Here is a 22956-nt window from a genome sequence, read left to right as displayed (position 1 = left end):
AAATTAGCATTCTCTGCATCTAGCCATTCACTGAAAGTTACACTTCGTGCTTCTAGTTTTTCACCTAAATTCGCACTCAGTTCATCTCTCAGGGAAGCATTTTGAGAATTTAAATTTTTACTTAGAGTAGTAATTTGAGCATTTGACTCCGTTCTTACTGAGTCTAACTTTAGACATAGTTCTTTGATTAAATTTGCTACTTCAGACCAGTCTGGTGTTTCCTTATTCACTGTTGTAGCCATGGCTGGTTCTGGTAGTTACTGCTCTTGATGTGTAACTTTATTGAATTTAGACCTGGTAATCATCTAAAAGAAAACACACCACTGAGTACAATAACTACACTAACAGCTTATCATTCAACAGTTCCTTCAACTTTACCAAGCAATTATTGTTTTTCACTCATCCAGCATAGAGTTCTAGCTGCTTTGGTGAGCGGATGTGTAATCAGTGCCAGTGGACAGCATTGGTGCTGGCAGTGTCGGTGGCTGGTTAGTCGCCACACCTGATCTTCTTAGTCGAAAACTTGAGGTCTTCTCTCCATTCCCTACCCCCCCCCCCCCCCCCCCCCCACACACACACACACACACACACACACACACCCCAATCCCCTATCCACTATTACTTTTTCACGTCTTTTACTGCGTTGCACTCGTAACTTTCTTCCATGGGTTTATTGGACTCTGTACAATTACTGGAAACAGTTCTCGTATCTTGTTAGGTCTAGTTACTATGACAACACCTAATATCTTCTTCTCGTTTCTGTCTTGAAATGCCTTTTTTCTTCGGGTCCTGTCACTTAGGTCTCCACGTTCTAACGTTTTTCGGAGGACAAGAGACAGTGTGCTATTGGGTTGCAAGGCTCACACGCCTCTCAATTCAGTTAACTTGCATGTTGTGTGTAGCCGATTCTCTTCTCTGGCTAATCAGCTACATTGATCTCCCAAAAGCTTCTTGTCTGAAGACTGTAGCTGGTTAAAGGAGTTTATTAAAATACTTCTCTATCCTTGAAATAATTTTGGTACTCATAAAATACTTTTCAGTTCAATCACTATATGTGAGGCGGAAAGCAAAAAGGGACCTCTTGTTGAAAATTTAGGAATTTGAGTTTTTGTTGTTTTTACATTCAGCATTAAATTCTGAACAACCTGTAAAAATAAATTATTTCTATCTCTAAATTTGAGGAAGTTATGGCAGGTTGTGTATATATATATACACAAAGATGAGGTGACTTACCGAACAAAAGCGCTGGCAGGTCGATAGATACACAAACATACACACAAAATTCAAGCTTTCGCAACAAACTGTTGCCTCATCAGGAAAGAGGGAAGGAGAGGGGAAGACGAAAGGAAGTGGGTTTTAAGGGAGAGGGTAAGGAGTCATTCCAATCCCGGGAGCGGAAAGACTTACCTTAGGGGGAAAAAGGGACAGGTATACACTAGCACATATCCATCCACACATACAGACACAAGCAGACAAAATATATATATATATATCTTCAACCTGCCATAACTTCCTCAAATTTATATATATAAATAAAAACACAGATGATGTGATTTACCGAACGAAAGTGCTGGCAGGCCGATAGACACACAAACATACACATGAAATTCAAGCTTTCTCAACAAACTGTTGCCTCATCAGGAAAGAGGGAAGGAGAGGGAAAGACGAAAGGATGTGGGTTTCAAGGGAGAGGGTAAGGAGTCATTCCAATCCCGGGAGCGGAGAGACTTACCTTAGGGGGAAAGAAGCGGTATACACTCGCACACACACAGACACATTTCCATCCGCACATACACGGACACAAGCAGACATTTGTAAAGGCAAAGAGTTTGGGCAGAGATGTCAGTCGAGGCGGAAGTACAGAGGCAAAGATGTTGTTGAAAGACAGGTGAGGTATGAGCGGTGGCAAATTGAAATTAGCGGAGACTGAGGCCTGGCGGGTAACGAGAAGAGAGGATATACTGAAGGGCAAGTTCCCATCTCCGGAGTTCTGACAGGTTGGTGTTGGTGGGAAGTATCCAGATAACCCGGACGGTGGAACACTGTGCCAAGATGTGCTGGCCGTGCACCAAGGCATGTTTAGCCACAGGGTGATCCTCATTACCAACAAACACTGTCTGCCTGTGTCCATTCATGCGAATGGACAGTTTGTTGCTGGTCATTCCCACATAGAAAGCTTCACAGTGTAGGCAGGTCAGTTGGTAAATCACGTGGGTGCTTTCACACATGGCTCTGCCTTTGCTCGTGTACACCTTCCGGGTTACAGGACTGGAGTAGGTGGTGGTGGGAGGGTGCATGGGACAGGTTTTACACCGGGGGCGGTTACAAGGGTAGGAGCCAGAGGGTAGGGAAGGTGGTTTCAACCCAAAGTTTGGTACAGATTTATTGATGACATCTTCATGATCTGGACTCACAGTGAAGAAGAACTCCAGAATTTCCTCTCCAACCTCAACTCCTTTGGTTCCATCAGATTCACCTGGTCCTACTCCAAATCCCATGCCACTTTCCTTGACGTTGACCTCCACCTGTCCAATGGCCAGCTTAACACGTCCGTCCACATCAAACCCACCAACAAGCAACAGTACCTCCATTATGACAGCTGCCACCCATTCCACATCAAACGGTCCTTTCCCTACAGCCTAGGTCTTCGTGGCAAACGAATCTGCTCCAGTCCGGAATACCTGAACCATTACACCAACAACCTGAAAACAGCTTTCGTATCCCGCAACTACCCTCCCGACCTGGTACAGAAGCAAATAACCAGAGCCACTTCCTCATCTCCTCAAACCCAGAACCTCCCACAGAAGAACCCCAAAAGTGCCCCACTTGTGACAGGATACTTTCCGGGACTGGATCAGACTCTGAATGTGGCTCTCCAGCAGGGATACGACTTCCTCAAATCCTGCCCTGAAATGAGATCCAGCCTTCATGAAATCCTCCCCACTCCACCAAGAGTGTCTTTCTGCCGTCCACCTAACCTTCGTAACCTCTTAGTTCATCCCTATGAAATCCCCAATCCACCTTCCCTACCCTCCGGCTCCTACCCTTGTAACCGCCCCCGGTGTAAAAGCTGTCCCATGCACCTTCCCACCACCACCTACTCCAGTCCTGTAACCCGGAAGGTGTACACGAGCAAAGGCAGAGCCACGTGTGAAAGCACCCACGTGATTTACCAACTGACCTGCCTACACTGTGAAGCTTTCTATGTGGGAATGACCAGCAACAAACTGTCCATTCGCATGAAAGGACACAGGCAGACAGTGTTTGTTGGTAATGAGGATCACCCTGTGGCTAAACATGCCTTGGTGCACGGACAGCACATCTTGGCACAGTGTTCCACCGTCCGGGTTATCTGGATACTTCCCACTAACACCAACCTGTCAGAACTCCGGAGATGGGAACTTGCCCTTCAGTATATCCTCTCTTCTCGTTACCCGCCAGGCCTCAGTCTCCGCTAATTTCAATTTGCCACCTCTCATACCTCACCTGTCTTTCAACAACATCTTTGCCTCTGTACTTCCGCCTCGACTGACATCTCTGCCCAAACTCTTTGCCTTTACAAATGTCTGCTTGTGTCTGTGTATGTGCGGATGGATATGTGTGTGTGTGCGCGAGTGTATACCCCTTCCTTCTCCCCAAGGTAAGTCTTTCCGCTCCCGGGATTGGAATGACTCCTTACCCTCTCCCTTGAAACCCACATCCTTTCGTCTTTCCCTCTCCTTCCCTCTTTCCTGATGAGGCAACAGTTTGTTGCGAAAGCTTGAATTTCATGTGTATGTTTGTGTTTATTTGTGTGTCTATCGACCCGCCAGCACTTTCATTCAGTAAGTCACATCATCTGTGTTTTTAGATATATTTTTCCCACGTGGAGTGTTTCCCTCTATATATATATATATAATTTCGTATATGTATATTTCGTTTGTGTGTCTGTCGACCTGCCAGCACTTTCGTTTGGTAAGTCACATCGTCTTTGTTTTTAGATATATTTTTCCTACGTGGAATGTTTCCCTCTATTATAACTATAAAGACGAGGTGACTTACCGAACGAAAGCGCTGGCAGGTCGATAGACACACAAACATACACACAAAATTCAAGCTTTCGCAACAAACTGTTGCCTCATCAGGAAAGAGGGAAGGAGAGGGAAAGACGAAAGGATGTGGGTTTTAAGGGAGAGGGTAAGGAGTCATTCCAATCCTGGGAGCGGAAAGACTTACCTTAGGGGGAAAAAATGACGTCTGCTTGTGTCTGTATATGTGCGGATGTATATGTGTGTGTGTGTGTGCGAGTGTATACCCGTCCTTTTTTCCCCCTAAGGTAAGTCTTTCCGCTCCCGGGATTGGAATGACTCCTTACCCTCTCCCTTAAAACCCACATTCTTTCGTCTTTCCCTCTCCTTCCCTCTTTCCTGATGAGGTAACAGTTTGTTGCGAAAGCTTGAATTTTGTGTGTATGATATATATATATATATATATATATATATATATATATATAAAAAATGTAATATTTTACACTTAAAATGTCCTTTGTGAAGTGGATTGGAGATTTTTAAATTAACACTTCACAATAAGCGGATTACTCCCTCAGACTTATATCACATTAGAGAGTAAATATATTTGAAACCAAATAAATTGACCACTTGTTGAGAGAAATAAATCATTCCCTGTGCTTATTTTTTTTTTTTTTTTTTTTTTTTTTTTAATTGGCGCTATATTTATATTTTTACACTTTGTTATGGCATTTTTTGGATCATGTTTTGATTCTGGAGCAATTAATGGGACTAGAATCACAAGAAATTGGAATTCACAAATCATCCAAAATAGATTAGTGAGATCCCATATTTTGTAGTTGCCAAAGGACTTCATTTTCTGTTCATAAAAAAAAGTCTGAATGAGCTCAAAGGCACTTTTAACAAGAGCATTTTCGCCTCTCCTTTGGTTTTGGAATATTTGTTTGGTCAGGTTCTTCTTCAGGATCTTCAGTGTCAGACTTGAGTTTCTGGTTCACGTTCTGAGCGTACTTTGGGACACAGAATGTCTTTGTTGTTCTCTTTGCAGTAGGTCCTGATATTTTGTGATCCCTGGAGGAATTACTGCAGCAGGAAACTCAATGGGTCCATTGTCATTGGGGAAGATGCGGTACACAAATTCATTTCCATCAATGTCCAATTTGTAATGTACTCTACCTTTGTAGCTAACGTTGAACTCAAAAGTGATTGTATTTAGTTATGTGAGGTACTTTGTTAGCATTACTATCCTTCAAGAAATTTAGCCAGTCATATGTAATCACAGCAACTTCACCTATTTCATTTCCAACAGCAACAGCTGAGTTAACATGTGTTGTAGGTGTAGATTTCTCAATGCAATCGGTGAATTCTTGTATGGTAGAGATATAGGTGACCCTACATCTTTTCTTTAAAAGTCCAAATGCCTAGTCACATGCAAAATTTCATGTGACGTACTGGCATGAATGACAAAACTGATTCTCCAAGCAAGATATCCTAATAAGATATTGTTCTTGTTCTGACCTACACAATTGTCATCATGAATGAACATTGTGTCTTCTCCATGACTGTAGTTTTCCAAGTGTCTTCTCCATGACTGTAGTTTTCCAAGTAGTTGTGGAAAAGACTGACAATAACGTTGGATCCTTGTGTTGTTCCTACACTTTCTGGTAGTAGACAGTTTACTTGTTTGTTCACATTATCACACATAACCTCAAATATTCCTATTCTGAATGGTACCAAGAAATAAATAGGTCCAGGCTGCAACGGGTTGCGGGGTGTGTGAACCTGCTGGGCCATGTCAAAACTGTTGTGTACACAACTTCTAACACCATCTCCAAAATTTTCCGTAGTCTTTTTGATAGTTCCCTTATAAAACTCTCTTTCTTTTGCAACAAGTTGTAGATGGGACCTCATTTTTTTTTTTTCAATAGTTTCCATTTTAGTTTCTTCAGGTACTGAAGCCATTGCAGTTCCTGATGTGAAATGCCGTTGGCAAAATGCACAAAGATATGATTTGGACGTCATGACAACTATTTCTGGGCATATCTCCTTCCAAATATTACAGAACACTCTACTTGGTACTGGTTTTTCGGGCATATCATTTGTAAAGGAAGTTTCAAAAATTTTGGCTTTATTATCACTTGAAGGTAGAAGTATGAAATTTGCATTATACTGAGTGCTACTTCTGCCTGGCAAAATTATGGCATGTTGTTCTGCGTAATTGCGTAAAAAAAAACATTACAACGAACTCTGAATCAGAAAAAGAAGTCACATTCTTAGGAAGTTTTCTTGCATTACCATGAGCTTTGACAATCAATCCTGTGTCATCATACACTTTTGTTAGGCGCTTTAGTCTTTTAATTTTAATATTGTTGGAAAACATGTAAGTGTTTTTACAAACATGCCAACCTTTTACTAAGTGTTTACTTCATGGTTGTTTCCTCTCAGTTTGTACTTTATGCTTACGAGCTGTCAAAGAAGAATCTGAAGTTACACACCACAATTGGCCTAAAATTACTTGAGCTAATGTGTTGACTTTGTTCTCATAATGATCAGTCTCAGCACATTCACAACGCATTTCCAAATATTCATCAACTGAATAGTAATTGCAACATTCTTCTTTGCACCTGCAACTCTCTTTTAAAAACTCTGAAACGAGAGCATGGTCTCTGTCAGCATCAAAAGAGTCAATTGAATTTATGCAGTCATCAGTCACGACCAGGTCAAAGTCTTCAGCACCACCATTCTCATCTACAACTTGATCACTATTAACATTTCGTTCTATTTCAATAATAACATTATCAATAACATTATTGTTTTTACCTAAGGCTTCATTAAACTTCGGAATGTCTTGTAATAAAGAAATATCAGTTAGGTTAACTGACTCATCACTTGATTCGTCACTACTTGGCATTCTTTCAGAAAAATAATCTTGAAATACTTCATAATCTTCATCACATAAATCACCACCTACACCAATATCGTTTAGTGCTTTCACAATTCTATCTTCACACATTGCGTACTTTAAACTTAGAAATTTGTGCTGTCAGCTGTTCTTTAAGGGCTACCAACTATACATTGGCAACATCTCTTTTTTTAGGCATTCGCAAAAATAGGACCACATGTGGTGTTTGACATTATTGAAATCACAAAACGGTTTTCTTTTACACGAAATTACTCTGAGCTCCTTAAAATGCTTCTAAAATTTAAGAGATGCTATTTTTTGAAGTACTGCATGTATAGCTGCGATATTTAGAAAAGGGACCTCTTGTCAAACCAATGTTATTTCCCCATAACGACAAGAGGTCCCTTTTCCGAAGACTGACATCAGTTGCTTTTAATGATATAATTGACTCTTGTTGTATTCAAACAAGTTTCAAATCAATACGAGCATGTACAGAATGAAGTCAACTATTATATACCAAAAAATCGATATTTTACACATTATTGAATGTTTGTGCTTGTTCTTAAAATTTTACTCTTCCGACAAGCGGTCCCTTTTCGCTTTCCACCTCACATATATTTTCAACTTTCACAGACAATAACTTCTGCAAGCTAACTTATTCCTTAAACATTAGACTCATTTACACGTATTCAAAAAGCATACATGTGTCTTGGTTCGTTCATAGCCAAGACTGGAAATAATTCAAGAGTCTCTTGTCTTAAACAAGTCCACTACATGAATGAACTTAAAAATCTATATTCAATTGTTCATTAGTCTTTCTACAGTCAACACATACACTAAAGAGCACAGAATACTACAGAAACTTTCCTTGTTCTTCTCGACCCGTACACAGAAACTCTGTGGACCGTACAGCAGGTACTTGTCTGCCGCGGTTCGGCCGCCGGGTCTATCTTATTCTCATAACTGCTTTTTGACCTGCAATGCACAGTAGGGCATATTAGTTTCTCCCATTCACCTCTAAAATATCAGGTGTTCAAAACGTTGGAAGGCCAAGTGGTTCTAGAATTTACTCCGAAATTCTCAAAGCACTAAAACAGGTTGACAGTACATAACTTATTAAATGCAAATATCTCACGAAATAAGCGTCAAACGAAAAAACTACAAAGAACGAAACTCGTCTAGCTTGAAGGGGGGAAACCAGATGGCGCTATGGTTGGCCTGCTATATGGCGCTGCCATAGGTCAAACAGATATCAACTGCGTTTATTTAAATAGAAACCCCCATTTTTTATTACATATTTGTGTAGTACGTAAAGAAATATGAATGTTTTAGTTGGACCACTTTTTCGCTTTGTGATAGATGGCGCTGTAATAGTCACAAACATATGGCTCACAATTTTACACAGACAGTTGGCAACAGGTAGGTTTTTGAAATTAAAATACAGAATGCAGGTACGTTTGAACATTTCATTTCGGTTGTTCCAATGTGATACATGTACCTTTGTGAACTTATCATTTCTGAGAACACATGCTATTACAGCACGATTACCTGTAAATACCATATTAATGCAATAAATGCTCAACATGATGTCCGTCAATTCAATGCATTTGGCAATACGTGTAACGACATTCCTCTCAACAGCGAGTAGTTCGCCTTCCATAATGTTCACACATGCATTGACAATGCGCTGACGCATATTATCAGGCGTTGTCGGTGGATCACGATTTTAAATATCCATCAACTTTCCCCACAGAAAGAAATTCAGGGACGTCAGATCCAGTAAACGCGCGGGCCATGGTATGGTGCTTCGACGACCAATCCACCTGTCATGAAAAATGCTATTCAATATCGCTTCAACCACACGCGAGCTATTCGCCGGACATCCATCATGTTGGAAGTACATCGCCATTCTGTCTTGCAGTGAAACATCTTGTAGTAACATCGGTAGAACATTACGTAGGAAATCAGCATACATTGCACCATTTAGATTGCCATCGATAAAATGGGGGCCAATTATCCTTCCTCCCATAATGCTGCACCATACATTAACCTGCCAAGGTCGCTGATGTTCCACTTGTCGCAGCCATCGTGGATTTTCTGTTGCCCAATAGTGCATATTATGCCGGTTTACGCTACTGCTGTTGGTGAATGACCCTTCGTCGCTAAATAGAACATGTGCAAAAAAATCTGTCATCGTCCCGTAATTTGTCTTGTACACGACGTTCAAAGTCGTCACCATGTAATTCCTGGTGCATAGAAATATGGTCCGGGTGCAACCGATGTTGATGTAGCTTTCTCAACACCGACATTTTTGAGATTCCCAATTCTCGCGCGATTTGTCTGCTACTAATGAGTGGATTAGCCGCGACACCAGCTAAAACACCTACTTGGGCATCATCATTTGTTGCAGGTCGTGGTTGACGTTTCACATGAGGCTGAACACTTCCTGTTTCCTTAAATAACATAACTATCAGGCGAACGGTCCGGACACTTGGATGATGTCGTCCAGGATACCGACAGCATACATAGCACATGCCCATTGGGCATTTTGATCACAATAGCCATGCATCAAAACGATATCGACCTTTTCCGCAATTGGTAAACGGTCCATTTTAACACAGGTAATGTATCATAAAGCAAATACCGTCCGCACTGGTGGAATGTTACGTGATACCACATACTTACATGTTTGTGACTATTACAGCGCCATCTATCACAAAGCAAAAAAAGTGGTCCAACTAAAACATTCGTATTTCTTTATGTACTACATGAATATGTAATAAAAAATGGGGTTTCCTATTTTTAAAAAATGCAGTTGATATCCGTTTGACATACGGCAGCGCCTTCTAGCTGGCCAACCAAAGTGCCATCTGGCTTCCCCTTTCAAGCTAGACGAGTTTCCTTCTTTGTAGTTTTTTCATTGGATGCTTATTTTGTGAGATATTTGGCCCGGTCACTATCAATGGACCACCCTGTATATGGTGAGAGTAGAATTCATGAAGCAACATACTGGTCTGTGTGGTGCTCTAAGTGAGATCAAGGGGTTCTGACAATGTCACCATTCACAGTAGGACATTTTGATGTTATTTAATGGTTTCAAGTGGGGTTCACTTTTTTTTTTTTTTCTTCTTCCTAGGCCTAATGCTTTATAGCTTTTGATATAGTACAGTAGCAAAGAATGTGAATGAGGGGGGAGTACTATCAAGTCTGCTGTATGTGACTCTTCCCCGCAATGTAGGTGAGCAGCAGCGCATAGTTCAGCTGCTTCGCTTACTTCCTTTTGTTGTTGTTGGATTGTAATTTGAATGCTTGTTTTGACAACAGCAGTATTTTTTATCATTCTATTTATGATGAGAATAATTATTTTTTATTTTGTGTGTCATTAAATAAAAGTGGTTCTGCAAGTCTTGTGTACTAATGAGGCCATTTTCATTGTAGATACCAGTTATGTTTTAGCAAATTACAAGACCGAACTGTGCAAAAGACCTCCTCGGCTGTGTAGACAAGGTTACGCATGTCCCCAGTACCACAACAGTAGAGATAAACGGCGCAGCCCAAGAAAATTCAAGTACAGGTAAGGCAAACTTATAGTTCATGAATTTGCAGTCGACTTAAAAGTCCAGGCTTCCCAGTACTGGATTCCTTATATATGACTGTTTAAGTTTCACATATATCTCATTATTAACATCTTTCTTGTATTATAAAGATTCTTCATTTGTTACATGTACAGAGGTATAATTTAAGTCGTAGCCTGTTACTTAACTTAAACATTCACAAACTTTTGTCCTACGTTTTTTGAGTCCATCCATTAACCATGTTAAATGACCTTGTAAATATCGCTTCAAAATTGTGTACTGAATAGATAGTATGCAGCAGGCTATTGATACACAGTTTATAAAATGTTGGACTTCACCACTTTTTGCATGCTGATCTTTATTGCAGAGAGCCCACTGTGAAACATGTGAAATAAGGAAAAGCAAGCAGTCACTTATAGCAGACTAGTCTCGGGAGTGTAGAAACACACAATTGTGCTAGAGTTTAGTTGATATTCTTGACTAGACGAAGTCATCTTAAATCGTGATTCGACTTCAACATCTACTACATCAGTACTCCAACAACTCGGAATTGCAGTCGGACTTCTTGCATCTTGATGTGAGACCGACATGCACTTCATATTCAAGCAATTAAAGAAAATGGTATTAAAAACAGATTTGGTATAATTGACATTATTGCTCTGTACTAGGTTGGAGTCATTCACATTCCTTGGAGCCGCGTACAGTGCAGGAGTATCGTTTCTACACTTGCAATGACATGAAGTGCGGTACTACCATTCCTGTCACTGCACAAAGTCCATAAGGAATAACTCTTGCAAATAAATATAACAGCCATGACAGAATGCACTCTGTAGTGAACCTACACACCTAAAAAATATTACTAACTCCAGAAATGACCTTTTTACTAAACTTTAGCAAAATGCTCAACTATGTATGCTTGTTCATTTATGCATTGAGCTACTTTGGAATTTTCCTATTAATCAAATGGTTTCCATTTTTGGCATTTTACCTGTAAAACAACGGAAAATCTCGTATCCTTTCAACAGAAAATAGTATGCACACTAATTTTTGAGGTTTTATTCTTGTGAAATAAGTAAAATTATTAAATCTTTGGAAAATAAATGTTCTGTTGGCGTAGATGACATCTCTAATAAGATATTAAAACAATGTGGAGCAATTACAGCTGATGTTCTGAGTCACATATGAAATGCATCACTAACTCAAGGTATTTTCCCAGACAGGTTAAAATATGCCATTGTCAGGCCTCTCTACAAAAATGGGGACACCACAGATGTCAATAATTATCAGCCAGTATCGTACATTTTCAAAAATCTTCGAGAAAGTAATGTACTCGAGAGTGATTAGCCATATCAACAGTAACACGATACTTAGTAAATCACAGTTCGGATTTCAAAACTGATGTTCCACTGAAATAGCAATATATAATATCACTGTCCACATAATAGAGTCTTTATATAGTAAAATGTCACCAATAGGAATTTTCTCTGACTTGTCCAAAGCATTTGTTTGTGTGAACCATTATATAATGTTACAGATACAATTCTATGGTATAAATGGAATAGCATACGAGTGGTGTAAGTCATACCTACAGAACAGGAAGCAAAAAAGGTTCCTTATTTGGGCCAAGTGATTTTAAAAAATCTAACTCAGGTGAAGTTACATTAGGTGTTCCACAGGGTTCAATCATGCATCCCCTTCTGTTCTTGATATATGTGAACGACCTTCCTTCCTGTCTGAAACAGAAAGCTGAACTGACACTGTTTGCTGATGATGCAATATTAATCCAGTAAAAGAAACTCCAATTGAAAATGATACAAATAAGGTCTTTGGAAAAGTCGTTAATGAGGTTTCTGCAAATGGGCTTGCTCTAAACTTTGAGAAAACACAGAACATCCAATTTTCTGCTGCAAAAAGTGCAGTTCCTTCAAGAAATATAACACATTAACAGAAGTCAGTAGACAGGGTAGAGCATACTAAGTTTTTGGGTGTACATATAGCTGAGAATATTAATTGGAAAATTCATATTTTGGATCTTCTAAAGCCACTAGGTTCAGCAACTTTTGCATTCAGAATAATTGCCAATTTTGAGGATATAGAAATTAGTAACCTAACATACTTTGCATACTTTCACTCTCTGATGTCATATGGAATAATACTTTGGGGTAACTCAACATTTAGACAAAAAGTATTCACGGCTCAAAAGAAAGTGGTTAGAATAATGTGTGCGGTTCATAGCCGCACATCTTGTAGGCATCTTTTTAAAAGATTTGTAATTCTTACAACAGCCTCACAGTACATTTACTCACTAATGAAATTTGTTCTCAACAACATGGACCAGTTTAAAAACAACAGTGACATTTATGATTATAATACAAGAAAAAAGAAAGACTTACACTATCCTTCACTCAACCTATCTTTGGCACAGAAAGGGGTAAAATACGCTGCTATAAAAATTTTCGACAAATTACCAGATGACATAAAATGTCTGACAGATAGCAGTAATAGCTTCAAAAATAAATTCAAATTATATCTAGAATGAAATTTTCACTCTACAGCGGAGTGTGGGCTGATATGAAACTTCCTGGCAGATTAAAACGGTGTGCCGGACAGAGAGCTTCTGTGAAGTTTGGAAGGTAGGAGACAAGGTACTGGCGTAATTAAAGCTGTGAGGACGGGGCGTGAGTTGTGCTGGGGTAGCTCAGTTGGTAGAGCACTTGCCCGCAAAAGGCAAAGGTCCCGAGTTCGAGTCTCGGTCCGGCACACTGTTTTAATCTGCCAGGAAGTTTGAAATAATATCTGCTTGACAACTTCTTCTATACCCTAGATGAATTCTTGAATAGGAATAAATAAATCTATAAATATATTATATGCATTTTTTGAAATTTAAGGGAATGGGGTAAATAAAAGAAATATTAATATTTAACTCTGTATTGTAATATGTATATATTAAAAAATCATGTTTCATATGCGCATTTCTTGTGCGCTTGACGCGTTCCACATCATAGCGACTACCGTACCGCGTGATTGATCAATGGAACACGCAAACAACTAACTAACTTACTAGTAAAAGTACTCACATTGACACACACACAACCACACAGACTCACTCACAGACACCCAGACCCACACTCTTGTGGCCAGGCTACACTGATATTAATTGTCGATTAGTGAAAACAGTTGCCTGATCTGATGGAGGTGGGGAGAGTGTAGGGGAGGATGCAAGGAGTGGGGCAGTTCTTTCAATAGATGACTCACTGGTAGCACAACAAGATGAAAGGAGTACAGAGGGTAGACAATAAATGAGATATAGAGAGATTGTAGGAGGGAAGGAGAACAGCATAGGATGACTGAGAAAGGGGGAGAGGTGGAAAAAGATGGGAGGGGGGATTTAGGAAAGCAAGGTGAGGCCAGGTTAGAAGTGAGGAATTCCTGGATGATTACCAGGGGATGACTGGGTGGAAGGTGGTTAGTCCATCACTCCTATGGAACACACAGCTGTCCATAATCTGAAAATCACCCCAAACCTTACCATCCATTGTGCAGAAAAGGATCCACCAGAGTGGTCATGAGCCATAGTGGCTGTGTGCCCGAGGGTCTCCATCAACTTCCTGACATGTCTGATACAAAGCCTTTTACCATGATCCCATCCCAGAATCTTTGGTCCGTCTCATTACCTGACGTTTAAATTCATACCCCTCCCCACACCAGCAGCCCCCACACACCCCCACTGTTTATCTTCTCTGCAAACACAATCCCATAGATATCTCTGAGGGTCACCCCATTATGGTCGGTTACAATGCTCCCAGAGAACAAACCTATGCCTTGGTTGACTGAAACCTCTAAACTATTGTCTCTTAACTTCCCATCTAGAGGTGGGTTGTTTGTAAATGAATGGGTCCACAGTAATGGTTCACAAAAGTGAACGGAAAGATCGAGGGATGATTTTTAAGGAACAGTTGTTCATAGTTCACTTTGATCATTCCAGGAACAGTCGTGGCCTTTCTTCATTCATGGAATGGTTGCGGCCAGTTCTGGCTCCAGGAACGGTTGGTCCTCATTCCCAGAACTGTTGTGGCCTGTCCTTGTTCCAGGAACAGTAGTGGATGTCTTGTTCCCAGCTCTGTCTCGTTCTTTTTTAGGGTAGACACTTGCTCCACATTCCATTTCAATTTTTTTACAGTTATAAAACTTACGTAAAAATTAAGTTGTTTGTGATGTATACTTCTTTCACACAGACAAAGAAACCTGCTTATCTCTTTGTCATTTGGATCCACAGTAGAAGACAAATTTCCCACAAGACAGATTTTTGTTTTTTGTTTTGTCTGCTTGATTGAGTGACTAGTTTTTAAGATAACTTTATATTATGTTTTTGATTATAGTGTAAGAAAGTGTGCATAAAACATGCGATTTTGGCATTTCTTCCAAAAATAAAACAAGACACTTAGTGATTATCTTATTTTTCAACTTTGACTGTTTCCTTGTGCTGCCCCATAACTTGTTTTCTTTGCACAAAATAATGAGTTGTTCATGATTTCAGCTCCATAGAAAGAAGGGAAGGGGTACCTCCCCATTTGAAAAATCGTAGATTGGCATAAAATCATATTTACTTTTTATTTAAAAAATACTGTTCAAAAGTAGCGAATAACTTTATTACTTTAACTTAAATATTAATATTGAATTGCTGTAGTAACTGTAATAATACAACCTATAAGCCTACTATATACAAAGCACTTGAGTCACATATGACCCAAAAATCACACTTTTCTGTAAACATACTTATTCTTCAAAGAAATCTTATTTTGCCCTGGAACTCCTACACAACATGAAGTACATGCAACTTCTGTTCCTAATTTTTCTGTATAATTTATTTATTATTGTATTCCACGAACTTTGTTCCTGTTTCAATTGGATAATTTACAGTGTTCAGTTTAGTAACTGAAGTGTGTTGACATCTTCATTTATATGCCACTGTGAAGGTTCTGACATACGGAACTTGTCACTCAAATCAGATTGTTTGAATAAGAGTACTCTTAGTGTACTAGAAACAAGCATTTCATTTCCATTAATATTCCTACTTGAATCCTTAACTATCTTTGTCTGGTTGCTCTGTTGTATGATTCAGTGTAGTGATTGTAGTAATTTTTTACTCATAAAATTAAGGTGATAGAAGAATTGATGGGAACCATGAATTATATTCCAGTTTTTGTAAAGCCACACTCAGCATGTCACTATCGACATCGTGGTATATACATGTGAAGTAGTTTTGAAAGAATTCTGAAATTCAAATACGGAGCTTTGGCTTTTGAAGCGACACAGGATTTAGCTCCAACATATGAAGCATTAATGAAAGTACAAACAGAACAAACTGCAGTCTGTCCTTGTTGTTGCAATTCAGCTTCATCAAGGCACATAAACTTTTTAAACACATAAATTGTTTTTGTCATCCTCCTTGAATGATCCCTTTGGGGCACGGATAAGTACTCCATGAGATAGTTCTTAGAGAAAGAATTCACAGCTAATTCAAAAACTATCAGAATAATTGTCTCGTTTGTATTGTGCCTGCAAGATAAATAAAAAAGATCCTTTTGCAAAATGTTTTTATTCAAGACCTCTAGAAGGGTTCGTATTTTGTGCCTTTGTGACAGAGACTAGTAATTTAACATAAAAGCTATTCAATACGAATTCCATGACAACCTTGTTTTGATCTTTTCCATAGTAAATTAAATGACTGAAATATATGTGAGATTAGCAGCATTAAACTGGTGGTGGATTTCTTTCCTTTTATTTTTAAATAATGTGTGTAAAATTTATCTTTCAATTGTCTACATTAATGTGCAATTTACTGATTTATCAATTTTTATATTAGTTTCACTCTTGCCTGTTAATGGTTGCCTGTGCCTGCTCAGTTCTTTCTCAAATAACTAATGATGGATTTCACGCACCTATTTGGGGTGCTTTTCATCTGCTGGCTGATCTCTAACTGGTAATCTTTTTCGATTGTAAAGACCTTCAGAGAATGATGTGTGCTAATTCATCAAGGTTTTGGGGAAAAAAGTCTCGTTTCTTTTCAGTTGTTAAGTCTCGGCAATCTCCCAGCAAATTTATGTAGTTGCTGCAGTAGCTGACACAGATCGTCTAATTTCAGCATTGAGTTTCTCAGCTCGTTTGTCGGAAGTGATTAATCTCCCAAACAAATTTTCACTTCACACACAGTATGACACTTTGGTGCATAATTAATTTACACTCCCCTAAATAGTAAAAGAAAACTGTTAATGTCTGTTTGACAGATGGTAGTTTACTTTTGGGTATTTCATGCTAGTAGTGTCTACACAAATAAATGTAATTTTTGCAACAAACTGAAAACCGAAACACTGTACTCACTACGCTTAAAACCTCGACCCACATCTTGACGACAGTATTATTTTTCTTTCAAAGGCCAAATCTGTTAAAAATTCTGTGGAACTGCTGAGAGACTCACATGACACCATTCTATGCCAGGATATTTATGGGCCATCTGGAGGGATCCTTCCTATTCAACCAGCACCTACAACCCCTCGTTCGGTTCAGACTCATCAATGACATTTTCACGGTCTGGACTCCATAAATTCAATGCGTACTCCCAAATCCACTTCACCTGGTTCTTCTCAACTCAGTTCAGTGAGCCACCTACCTAGATGCTGTTCTCCACCTGTCAGATGACACTATAATTAAGTCTGTTCGTATCAGGTGCACCGACTACTTACAGTAACTCTACTTGACAGCTGTAACCCATTCTGTGTCCAAAAGTCTCTTCCTTACAGCCTGAAACCTGTGGACACTGAATCTGCTGTGGAATGTAGAAGTTGTCTAAATGCACTGATAACTTGGACTGAAGCCTGTGTTCATAGACAATATCCCATCCAGCTCGCCCGTAAACTGATCTCCCATGCCATCTCTTCTGACACCAGCAACCCTGTTAACTAGCCAGCAACCGGCACTCCCCTAATCAACCTGTATCACTCCGGCCTTGAAATCTGAACCACACCTTTCACCTGGGCTTCAGCTACCTCTTGTCATGCTCCGAGATAAGGGATACCGTATGCACACCACCCGAGTAGGGCTCTGTTGGCCACCCGACTACAGAATATCCTTGTCCGCTCCCACTCCAATCCTGCATCCTGTCGGTTATTCCCTTGTGGCTGACCCAGGTGCAGGACCTGCCCTGTACTCCCACTCACTAATTCCTACAGCAGTTCAATCCCGGGCATCTCCTACACTTTGAGGCAGGTCCAGGTATGAAAACAGCCACGGTACATATCAGGTGTGCTGCAATTACTCTCAGCATTCTATCTCGTCACGATAAGTAACCAACTGTCCACTAGCACGTACAGCTACAGCCAACCTGTCGCAAACCAGAAACTCGAGGATCCAGTTGCCGAACGTGCTGCACATGACAACATGAATGACTTCGACAGCTGCTTCACTGTTTGGACCATTTGGATACTATGTTCCAGCAATAATTTCTCTCAACTGTGCAGGTGGGAATTGTGTCTCTGCCATATCCTGCCCTCTTGCAGTCCCCCTGGCCTAAACATCCCATAACCTGTTTCCCACTGCCTCGACTTACCGCTTATCCCATTTCTCATCTATCCACAAAAAAAAAGGAAAGAGAGCTTGAAATCTAGTGTGAGTACAGTTTCTAGTTACGTGTTTCTATGCTCCACATGTCAGTCCACTGTATGCACTGACTGTTTGCCTTTCCCTTATTTTACATATAATTTGTGAAAGTTATGTTAAAACACCCGAACGTGTCTCATTACTGCTATGGAGTCATCAGTGGCTACACTATTTACTGTTAAATGAATGCAGCTCTGTGAGATCTGTGTTACTAAGCAGTTAGCACGGTTCGTGATTCACAATCCTAGTTGCAGCTTGCGTATCTAACGGTTTCCGGGGGCTATTAAAATTTGATTTTCAATGTTTTATATAATTATTGACTGAATGACTGAACTGAAAAATTTAAAATCCTATCTTAATCTACTCATTAAGAGAGAAAATCTAATGTTAAAGGTTTGACATAGTGAGACACGTTCCGCAGTCAGAAACTGTAAACTGCTTGAAGCTGCTAAGCTTATTAGGCGAAAATTACTGCTACTATATTCGTCCAGTATTTGCGAATGAGAGCAGTAAACAACTTCTGATAAACTTCAAGCATAATTTCTAACATTCATGAAAAATTATTTTGTGGACACACTCCACCAAATGATGAAATGTAAAAAGTCTATTGCTTACTACATTGTCACTGTACTTGCAGTAAAACTACCGCATGGTGCATCTTGTTTTAATTTATTACTACTAACAGTATTTGAAACACATTTTGCAGGTGGTATCCACGTATACCACTGAAAGTGCCTGCAAAATTATTCATGAGATATGATGACATAGACATTGAGATGTGTGAAAAACTAGATTTTGCATAAAAAAAGAGCGGCAATTATCCTGGCTGTACGACACTCCCCTGCAGCACCCCTGAAATCACTCTTACTTTGGAAGACTTCTCTCCATTGAGAATGACATGTTGCGTTCTGTTATCTAGGAACTCTTCAATTCAGTCACACAATTGGTCTGATAGTCCATGTGCTCTTACTTTGTTCAATAAACGACTGTGGGGAACTGTATCGAACCCATTGTGGAAGTAAAAAAAACATGGCATCTGCCTGGGAACCCGTGTCTATGGCCCTCTTGAGTCTCGTGGACGAATAGCGCGAGCTGGGTTTCACACAATCGTCTTTTTCGAAACCCGTGCTGATTTCTACAGAGTAGATTTCTAGTCTCCAGAAAAGTCATAATACGTGTTCCAAAAATCTACAACTGATTGACGTTAGAGATATAGGTCTCTAGTTCTGCATATCTGTTCAACGTCCCTTCATGAAAACGGGGATGACCTGTGCCCTCTTCCAATCCTTTGGAACGCTACGCTCTTCTAGAGACCTATGGTACACCGCTGCAACAAGGGGGGCAAGTTCCTTCGCGTACTCTGTGTAAAATCAAACTGGTATCCCATCAGGTCCAACGGCCTTTCCTCTTTTGAGAGATTTTAATTGTTTTTGTACCCCTCTGTCATCTGTTTCGATATCTACCATTTTGTCATCTGTGCGACAGTCTAGAGAAGGAACTACAGTGTAGTCTTCCTCTGTGAAACAGCTTTGGAAAAAAGACATTTACTATTTCTGCCTTTAGTCTGTCATCATTTAGGAACCAGGTTTTAAATTGTAAGACATTCCCAGGGGCAGATGTGGACTCTGACCACAATCTGTTGGTAATGAACTGTAGATTAAAACTGAAGAAACTGCAAAAAGGTGGGAATTTAAGGAGATGGAACCTGGATAAACTGAAAGAACCAGAGATTGTACAGAGTTTCAGGGAGAGCATAAGAGAACAATTGACAGGAATGGGGGAAAGAAATACAGTAGAAAAAGAATGGGTAGCTTTGAGGGATGAAGTAGTGAAGGCAGCAGAGGATCAAATAGGTAAAAAGACGAGGACTAGTGGAAACCCTTGGGTAACAGAAGTAATATTGAATTTAATTGATGAAAGGAGAAAATATAAAAATGCAGTAAATGAAGCAAGCAAAAAGGAATATAAACGTCTCAAAAATGATATTGACAGGAAGTGCAAAATGGCTAAGCAGAGATGGCTAGAGGACAAATGTAAGGATGTAGAGGCTTATCTCACTAGGGGTAAGATAGATACTGCCTACAGGAAAGTTAAAGAGACCTTTGGAGAAAGGAGAACCACTTGCATGAATATCAAGAGCTTTGATGGTAACCCAGTTCTAAGCAAAGAAGGGAAAGCAGAAAGGTGGAAGGAGTATGTAGAGGGCCTATACAAGGGCGATGTACTTGAGGACAATATTATAGAAATGGAAGAGGATGTAGATGAAAATGAAATGGGAGATATGATATTGCGTGAAGAGTTTGACAGAGCACTGAAAGACCTGAGTCGAAACAAGGCCCCGGGAGTAGCCAATATTCCATTAGAACTATTGACAACCTTGGGAGAGCCACTCCTGACAAAACTCTACCATCTGGTGAGCAAGATGTATGAGACAGGTGAAATACCCTCAGACTTCAAGAAGAATATAATAATCCCAATCCCAAAGAAAGCAGGTGTTGACAGATGTGAAAATTACCGAACTATCAGTTTAATAAGTCACAGCTGCAAAATACTAACGTGAATTCCTTACAGACGAATGGAAAAACTGATAGAAGCTGACCTCGGGGAATATCAGTTTGGATTCCGTAGAAATGTTGGAACACGTGAGGCAATACTGACCCTACGACTTATGTTAGAAGAAAGATTAAGGAAAGGCAAACCTACGTTTCTAGCATTTGGAAACTTAGAGAAAGCTTTTGACAATGTTAACTAGAATACTCTCTTTCAAATTCTGTAGGTGGCAGGGGTAAAATACAGAGAGTGAAAGGCTATTTACAATTTGTACAGAAAGCAGATGGCAGTTATAAGAGTCGAGGGGTATGAAAGGGGAGCAGTGGTTGGGAAGGGAGTGAGACAGGGTTGTAGCCTATCCCTGATGTTATTCAATCTGTATATTGAGCAAGAAATAAATGAAACAAAAGAAAAGTTCGGAGTAGGTATTAAAATCAATGGAGAAGAAATAAAAACTTTGAGGTTCGCCGATGACATTGTAATTCTGTCAGAGACAGCAAAGGACTTGGAAGAGCAGTTAAACGGAATGGACAGTGTCTTGAAATGAGGGTATAAGGTGAACATCAACAAAAGCAAAACGAGGATAATGGAATGTAGTCGAATTAAGTCGGATGATGCTGAGGGAATTAGATTAGGAAATGAGACACTTAAAGTAGTAAAGGAGTTTTGCTATTTGGGGAGCAAAATAACTGATGGTGGTCGAAGTAGAGAGGATATAAAATGAAGACTGGCAATGGCAAGGATGCGTTTCTGAAGAAGAGAAATTTGTTAACATCGAGTATAGATTTAAGTGTCGGGAAGTCGTTTCTGAAAGTGTTTGTATCGAGTGTAGCCATGTATGGAAGTGAAACGTGGACAATAAATAGTTTAGACAAGAAGAGAATAGAAGCTTTTGAAATGTGGTGCTACAGAAGAATGCTGAAGATTAGCTGGGTAGATCACATAACTAATGAGGAGGTATTGAATAGAATGGGGGAGAACAGAAGTTTGTGGCACAACTTGTCCAGAAAAAGGGATCAGTTGGTAGGACATGTTCTGAGGCATCAAGGGATCACCAATTTAGTATTGGAGGGCAGCGTGGAGGGTAAAAATCGTAGAGGGAGACCAAGAGATGAATACACTAAACAGATTCAGAAGGATGTAGGTTGCAGTAGGTACTCGAGCCAGCAACACGAGTCTTCCTCTGCTGACTGGAATGGCTGGAAAAAGTCCAACAAAGGCATACGGTCTTCTCTTTTACCGACTCGAAGATCCTTTTCGACGGTGCACACCACCGACAAATTTTCTGCATTGGACTCTGCAGGCCGTCATCACAAGAAAGCATACAGTAGATCTCGTGGAGCCTATGACACCTGCTGGTGGACTGGTATCCTCCATATTCTCAACACGTGCGGCTTCCGTGGCCACCTCCCCCACTTCCCACTTCCTGGGGGAATTTTTAAAAGACCCTGTTTTCAATGTACGTGTGGGTTCTGCCTTGTCGGAAACATTCATCCAGGAAAATGGCGTGCCTCTGGGTTCCATCCTGAACATTGATTTCTTTGCTATCGCCATTAACCCTATAATGGCCTGCCTCCAGCTGGGCATCTCCAGTTCCCTTTTTGTTGACAATTTTGCCATCTATTGCAGTTCTCTACTGACCTGCCTCATTGAGCAGCATCTTCTGTGATGTCTTGATTGTCTTTACTCCTGGAGCATCGACAGTGGCTTTCATTTTTCCACTAACAAAACCGTTTTTATGAATTTCTGGTGGCACAATTGGTTTCTCGCAACATCTTTACATCTTGGGCTCGTTGCTCTCCCATTCGTTGAAACTACAACATTCCTGGGGCTCATGCTTGGTAGGAAACTCTCTCGGTCCTCCCCGTGTCTTATCTGGCAGCCCGCTGTATGCAGTCCCTCAGTGTCACGTGTGTCCTCAGCGATATTCCTGGGCTGCACATCGAACCACCCTCCTCTGTACCTGTCCCTTATCTGCTCGAAACTAAACTATGGGTGCTTTTTTATGTTTGTCCCTCTTACACTGTCTCAATACTATCCACCATCGTGATATCCATTTGGCCACTTACACTTTTTACACTCGTCCGATTGAAAGTGTATGCAGAAGCTGCTGAACTACCGCTGTCCTACTGCCGTGACTTTCACCTCAGCAGGTATACATGCCGTTTGTCTACCGTGCGTGGCCACCTCCTTCGATCGCCAGTACAGTGTGTGTCCTTCTTCTCTGTTAGCTCCTGGAGTTCGCTTTTGCCTCTTGCTCCGGCAG

The 22956-nt window shown here is 40.2% G+C and overlaps 1 protein-coding gene and 1 non-coding gene across 2 annotated transcripts in view; both read left to right on the top strand.

Moving 5' to 3' along the window:
• Positions 1 to 22956, top strand: part of LOC126456756 (putative E3 ubiquitin-protein ligase UNKL) — a 264897-nt gene that overhangs the window by 41827 nt on the left and 200114 nt on the right. Inside the window, exon 5 of the mRNA XM_050092503.1 lies at positions 10348 to 10483. Coding sequence (XP_049948460.1) covers positions 10348 to 10483 — 136 coding nt within the window. The remainder of the gene's footprint in view (positions 1 to 10347; positions 10484 to 22956) is intronic.
• Trnal-caa (transfer RNA leucine (anticodon CAA)) lies at positions 13171 to 13245 on the top strand. The gene has a single exon. It is a non-coding gene; the product is annotated as a tRNA-Leu (tRNA).

This window comes from Schistocerca serialis, chromosome 2 (assembly GCF_023864345.2).
Source record: "Schistocerca serialis cubense isolate TAMUIC-IGC-003099 chromosome 2, iqSchSeri2.2, whole genome shotgun sequence".
NCBI lineage: Eukaryota > Metazoa > Arthropoda > Insecta > Orthoptera > Acrididae > Schistocerca > Schistocerca serialis.
The sequence above is the reverse complement of the archived record's forward strand: the minus strand, read 5'-3'. Positions and strand labels throughout refer to the sequence as shown.